The sequence below is a fragment of the Phaseolus vulgaris genome, chromosome 3 (assembly GCF_051622355.1).
Source record: "Phaseolus vulgaris cultivar YP4 chromosome 3, ASM5162235v1, whole genome shotgun sequence".
Classification (NCBI taxonomy): domain Eukaryota; kingdom Viridiplantae; phylum Streptophyta; class Magnoliopsida; order Fabales; family Fabaceae; genus Phaseolus; species Phaseolus vulgaris.
The window spans coordinates 29,956,477-29,963,782 of record NC_143500.1 but is presented as its reverse complement, the minus strand read 5'-3'; the positions used below and the strand labels follow the sequence as shown (position 1 = coordinate 29,963,782).

The 7,306-nt window shown below is 34.3% G+C and overlaps 1 protein-coding gene across 1 annotated transcript; it reads left to right on the top strand.

Moving 5' to 3' along the window:
* The first annotated feature begins 6,004 nt into the window (after positions 1-6,004).
* On the top strand, positions 6,005-6,977 carry LOC137806982 (pathogenesis-related protein 2). The gene is made up of 2 exons (XM_068607387.2): positions 6,005-6,443; positions 6,547-6,977. The coding sequence occupies exons 1-2, from the start codon at positions 6,263-6,265 to the stop codon at positions 6,831-6,833; spliced, it is 468 nt and encodes a 155-aa protein (XP_068463488.1). The 5' UTR covers positions 6,005-6,262; the 3' UTR covers positions 6,834-6,977.
* Positions 6,978-7,306: the final 329 nt, after the last annotated feature.

The following is a 7,306-nucleotide window of genomic DNA, read 5'->3' as shown; positions in this document are numbered from 1 at the left end:
GAAAGAACTGATCAATAGGGTGCTAGTGTATTGTGTTTTAACCAGGTGGTTTCTAATCCTGTTCAAGTTCTTGTAATTGTTCATGTAACTTTTCTGTACAATTGTGTAAAATCCTGTAAAGTCAGTTGGATTCTGGCTTGAGGTGGTTGTTGTGTGCAAGAAGGGTGAGTAGGCTTTGTGGGATTCAAAGTCACCTTCTTGTGTGTGGTGTTTGTTTAATCTGTGATTTATTGCATAGTGAAAACTCAGTGGTTTGACTGAGGACTGGATGTAGCTCTGTGATAGAGTGAACCAGTATAATCTTTGTGTGTAATTCTCTTTATCCCTTCTCTCTATATTTGTTCGTATTTTTCGCTGTCATAAACAACCGGTTGAACTACTCTTTTAACCGATTATAATTCTGCTTCTGTTTATGTTTGGTAATTTGATTAGCTTTCTGAATTGCTTTTCTGGGTTGATTGAAAAAGTTTTATTCTAAGCCAAGTATTTGTGAAAACAATTTGAAAACAATTCCCCCCCCCCCCCCCCCTCTTGTTGTAGCCATCAAATCTAACAATGACAAGATCAAGATGGTGCGTCTTCAAACCCTAAGATGCCAATATGAATTTTTGCAGATGGAAACCACAGAGACTGTTGATGTTTATATAAATAAATTTCTTGCCTTGACAAATCAGATGAAAACCAATGGTGAAACACATTCGGAGCAGGCAAAGGCGGAGAAGATTTTGAGGTTTTTAACTCCCAGATTTGAACATGTTGCCGCAATTGAAGAGGCCAATGCTATTTCAACAATGACAGTAAGTTTATTGTCCGGTTCCCTACGAGCACATGAGCAACGGATGAATGACAATAAGATTGAAAAACCAATTGAACAGATTTTACAAGCACAAGCCTCAATTAGTAGTTCCTATCATAAACACGGTAGTTCATGAGGCAAAGGACGGGGACGTGGTGGTAGTTATTCCAACAAAGGTCGTGGTGGGCAGAATCATGGAGGTGCCAAGCAAAACAATATTGGTTCCAATCACATTCCAAGTTCAAATAACTCTTGGCGTGGAGAACGTGGTCGCGGAGGACAAGGAGGCATTTATAATAAATCAAATGTGGAGTGTTATAAATGCCATAAACGCGACCATTATGCAAATGACTACATAATCATGTTGCCAATTGTGCTCAAGAAGACAATAATCACGTACAAGATGAAGAGGATCATTTAGTACTAACGGCAACCACATCAAATGAAAGACCAAACAATCAGACTTGGTATTTGGATACATGTTGCACGAATCATATGTGTGGTCAGAAAGAGTTGTTTGCAGATTTGGATGACTCTTTTCGCACACAAGTGAAATTCGGTGATGGCAAGTTCGTTCCGGTGACTGGAAAAGGGGAAATTCTTATTGCATTGAAGAATGGTAATCAGAGTTACATCTATGCTGTTTTCTATGTACCTGATATGAAAAGTAATTTGTTGAGTATGGGATAGTTGGCCGAAAAGGGTTACGTGATGCACATAGTTGAAAATAAACTCTCAATTTTTGATAAAAAAAAGTTAATTTGATTCTTAAAACCTTTTTATCAAAAAATCACATGTTTCCGGTAGATATTCATATGGGTGATTTCAAGTGTTTGAATGCAATAGTGAATAATGAATCGTGGTATGGCATTTACGCTTTGGGCACTTAAATTTTCAGAGTTTGGAAAATCTCTCCAAACGAAATTTAGTGAATGGTTTACCCCATATTCATCACCCTGATCAATTGTGTGAGGCCTGCATTTTTGGAAAGAATCACAGGATACCATTTGTTAAGGAGCCTTCGCGTGCAAAATTTCCTTTGGAGCTTGTTCATACAGATGTTTGTGGCCCGATGAATATATCATCAATTGGAGGTAATAAGTATTTTTTAACATTTATTGATGATTTTTCAAGGAAAACCTGGATTTATCTATTGAAAAGTAAGGATGAGGTATTCCACTGCTAAAGCATTTCACAAGTGCAAAAAGAAGAAAAGGATACGCTTTATTTAGTGCGGCTTTTGCGCTACCCGCTTTCATAAAAACGCGGTGGCATTTTTTAAATTATTTTGATTTACGAATGCGGTTATTTGAATAGCCGCATTCGTAAATCAAAGCACTTGATTTACGAATGCGGTTATTTGTATAACCGCACTTGTAAATCAAAGCGTTTGATTTACGAATGCGGTTATTTTGATTTACGAATGCGGTTTTACCTTTAACCGCATTCGTAAATCCTTTTTTACCCTAAATTTTGAAGCGCGCCACACACAATTTCAAACTTTATTTCTCGTCTTTGCCTTCGTTTCGCGTTCGCACTCTAAGTTCGTCTCCTTCTGCTGCATCTGCATTCCATTTGTGCAATGTAAGTTTCTTGAACTCTTTTTCTTCCTCTTCATCTTCACAAATATATGCATAAATGTTTTTCGTTTTTCTTATATATGTTTTTTTCCTTACATTGGTGGTCTCGAAGCACTGTTTGACATTCGTTTTTCTTACATTGTTTGGTTTCTCGCATTGATCAGTACTCTTTCATTGTTTTCGTGGTTTCTTGTGGATTTTTTGGTTTGCTCCGTTGCTGCTTCCCTGTCGGTCGTCGCTTCTGCTGCCGCCACCGTTGTTGGCGCTCCCGTGACTCTTCATCAACGTTGGCTTCACACAAGATTGACGATGTTTTAAAATTTTTAATTTTTTTTAATGATTTGGCATATACAAGTGCGGTTAAAGCAAATAACCGCACTTGTAAATGGTATTTATAAATGCGGCTATATAGCCGCATTTATAAATTCGAAATAGCCACATTTGTTTTATGTTTATGCACTAGTGTTTGTTGAAAGACAGAGTGTCAGACTAATTAAGATGGTGCATAGTGATGGAGGGGTGAGTACAAGTCTAATGAGTCCAAGAGGCACTGTGAAGAACTTGGGTTGCAGCATAACATAACATGTCCCTACACACCCCAACACAACGGAGTTGCCGAGAGAAAGAATAGAACAATCATGGACATGGTGAGGAGCATGCTTAAAGCGAAAGGTATGCCAAATTATTTTGGGGTTGAGGTTGTAACATGTGCAGTATATTTGATAAACAGATCACCCACTCGGAGTGTTCCTAACACAACTCCGATTGAGGCATGGAGCGGATTCAAACCCAATGTGAAACATTTGAAGGTATTTGGGTCAACTACTTATGCTCATGTCCCCAAGGCAGTAAGATCGAAGTTTGATGATAAGGCAGAGAAGACCATTTTCATTGGATATAAGCATGGGGGATACAAACTATACAATCCAATGATAAAGAAGGTGATTGTTAGTCGTGATGTTACATTTGCCGAAGATGAAGAATGGCAATGGAATGCAGCAGCTGAAATGGATTCGAAAAAATGATATATTTACGTTTTGAACGATGATGTGGAAGATGGAGTCACTCTTGAAGCACCTACAGTTCAACCTGAAGTTGTAGTTCAACCTGAAGCTGTAATTCAACCTGAAGTTGCAACTCCAATTGCAACTATGATGGAGCGACCAAGATGGCAGCAGCGACAACCTGTACACCTTCAAGATTGCGAAGTAAATCTTGATGATGAAGTTGATGACAATGGAGATTTAGTTCACTTTGCTTTTCTTGCAGAATCAGAACCTGTGAGACTTGCAGATGCCATTCAACACCCCAAATGGAAAGAGGTTATGAATGAGGAATTTATGGCGATTGAGAAAAACAATACATGGCAGCTCACTGATCTTCCAAAAGGACACAAAGCAATTGATTTTGGTCTATTTTACTCTTCATCTAAGAAGATTGAGATCCTTGGATACCCAGACAGTGATTCGGGTGGAGATCCAAACGAGAGGAAGAGCACTAGTGGTAATTGTTTTATGATCGGAAAGACTGCTTGCTTATGATCATCAAAGAAACAGTCAATTGTTGCATTATCTATTTGTCTATTTGTGAAGTTGAGTATGTAGCAGTAGCAACAAGTACTTGTCAATCAGTTTGGTTTAGCAATATCATGACTCAAATTGGTTTTAATCTAGATGTTCCAATTAAGGTTTATGTTGACAATGTCTCTGCAATTAATCTTGCAAAATATCTGGTTTTTCATCAAAAAAGTAAACACATTGATATTCGATATCACTTCCTGCGAGACCAAGTTGGGAAGAATATGATCAAATTGGAATATTGCAGATCAGAATATCATATTGCAGATATTTTCACTAAGCCATTGGAGATCGATGCTTTCATTAAGTTAAGATATCTGTTGGGCATGAAGGTTGTTCCAAATCAGAATTAAGGGAGAATGTTGGTTATTAATTCAGATTTTATTATTAATAATTTTGATTTTATTACCCTTAAACTATTTTACCGTTATTATTGCATTAATGATCAATTTACAGGGTTGTTAGTATTCGTATTTTATAGCTTCCAGTAATTATAACAGTTCAACAGATTTGCAATTTAGTGCAATTACGTTCTATCAGTTTTCACAACTTTTTGTCTTTCGTTATTTTCCTTCAATTAGTTCCTACACTGTATGCATTGTATGTGCATCATCAAATAGGAACCGTGGACGTAGGTCTTTGCCTGGCTCAAGACAAGCGTCATTCAGTCTGAAATCTGCGACTTACTTATTTTCACTATGTTAGATTACTATTTTCTATGAAAAAATATCCGTGAAAAATTGCGGAAGATGTTTAGGAATAGAACTTCAGAGTTACAAAAATTTGTTATTTAAGTTTTAAGTTTAAATTATAGCTCATCAGATGTGTGAGAGTAATTGAAGTTTATTTGAAATGGCAATTCAAGTTCTGAGTTTATTTAAGATTTTTAATTTTCTTAATTTGTTTTTGTAGATTTACTAAAATTTTATATTTAATTATAGTTTCATAAAAAATTAAAAATTGTTTGCACCAGAAGTATCAAGTAGTTACAAAAAAATTATCAATATTAGTTGTGGGGTCGTTTTTAAAATAATAATAAAAGCTATTAAACCATCAAATCATATGAATGTAATAAAAAACCATCAGATCACTTGTAAACGCGTAATAAAAATTAAATAAACAACGTGATAGAAAATATTAGTGAAAACTATTTTATAAATATGAGGAATAAATTTTAAAAATATTAGATAGGGATTTTAGAATAATAATTTAAAATAAAAATATTTATTGAAAATATGTACGGTATAAAATTATGAAAACAATTTAGTATAATTATATTTAATACTACTTTTCTGTAATGGTACTTTCTGGAAACAGGTTATTAAAAATTCTCCAATTTCTCTTTGAACAGCTACAAGACATTTCTTATATAAAAGAAACAGCATCTAGAAAACGTCTAATAAAAGCATCACACTCATTCCGTCAAAGGATAATTTGAGTGCCATTTTATTAATTACATAAACCATGTCAATATATTATTAATGGTAGGACATGAAGACTGAAAACTATTATTCCAATTGTATAAAGAATAAAATATTATTTTTAGAGAAAAATAAAAATTTAATATATAATTTATATCTTAAAAAAATTATTATAAATTAAAAAAAGGATTATTTTAAGTAAGCCATAAACTAAAATAATTATTATTATATAATACAAAATTAAGAGTGTGTTACAATAGCATATATCCTATTTTTTTAAAACTTTACTTACACCTACCTCTGTTTTTTTCATTAAAAGTATACATATAATGTTTTTAAAATTTTAAGGAGATGTAAATATATATAAAAATAGATAATAATGTAATGTATTAAAGAAATTACATGAAATTTAAAGAAAACGAAATTTCTATAATGTAAGAAAACATGAGAGAAAACATGAGAGAGTATTAACATAATTCCCTGCCAAATTACCGATTTCCACAAATACAGCAAACAGTCGCAATCGTTGATCGTTGAAACTGACGTGTTCTTTGATTTTGAAAGTTTTTAGTCACAAAATTTGACAAACACAAAAGGATAAAAGTGATAATAGAAAAAATAAGAAAGAATGATACACGATGACATACTGCCTCTGAAGAAGATTGTTTATTCAGAGAGAGATAATGGTGGTAAACAAAGAACCGCCACGAATAGCCTAACAACCTTGTTTCAGCAGTGAGAAGCTTCAAACTTTGATGTCTTATGCTACCAAATGCTATGAGCTATGCATTCTGCTTATAAATAGAGGTCAGTCCTCTGCCAAATACACACACTCCTTGATATTATATATTCTTCCATTCCATTCCATCTCATTAGATTCCATTCATCATGGCTGTTTTCACCTTCGAAGACCAAACCACTTCTCCCGTGGCTCCAGCTACCCTTTACAAAGCTCTTGTGAAGGACGCCGATAACATCGTCCCAAAGGCCGTTGATTCCTTCAAGAGTGTTGAAATCGTTGAGGGCAACGGTGGCCCCGGAACCATCAAGAAGATCTCTTTCCTCGAGGGTACCATTTCATTCATCTTCTATATATTTTGTGTATGTGCATTGCATTGACAGAACAACATATAAAATAAACTAACTGTGAATTGTGAATTGTGAATGGACAGATGGGGAGACAAAGTTTGTGTTGCACAAAATAGAAGGAATAGATGAGGCAAACTTGGGATACAGCTACAGCATAGTTGGAGGTGCTGCCTTGCCAGAGACTGCAGAGAAGATCACAATCGACTCCAAACTCAGTGATGGGCCCAACGGAGGATCAGTTGTAAAGTTGAGTATAAAATACCACAGCAAAGGAGATGCTCCACCCAATGAAGATGAGCTCAAAACTGGCAAAGCCAAGAGTGATGCTCTTTTCAAGGTCATCGAGGCTTACCTTTTGGCCAATGCTTGAATTATTACCAACGTCTTCTTTATCTTATAAACGTAACACTGTCTTTCCTTTCTTATTTTTATTTTCTCCTGTTGGGAAACATTTCCCATATCTTTGTATCTCACTTCATCAATAAATTATAACAAATCAAAGCAAATTTTATAACTTTTTTTTATGTTAACTGCAAGTTTAATTCAATGTCGTTTTAGTACTTTAAATTAAGATAGTGCATAAACAGTTTACATAATAAAAGAAATATGTGTTTGATCCCTAACATGCACAAAAATTTATCCAGTCACTCATGATCATAGATAATAAATATTATTATTTTTAAATCCAAATCAGATTAAAAACTATTATATGAAAATTTTACAAATTATGTTTTCTTATTTAAATTTAACAAGGAGTTTATCATATATTTGAGAGTCTCAATAATACAACTAATGAGGTGCAAACATATTTGAATTTAATATAAACATTTTAAAAATAGAGGC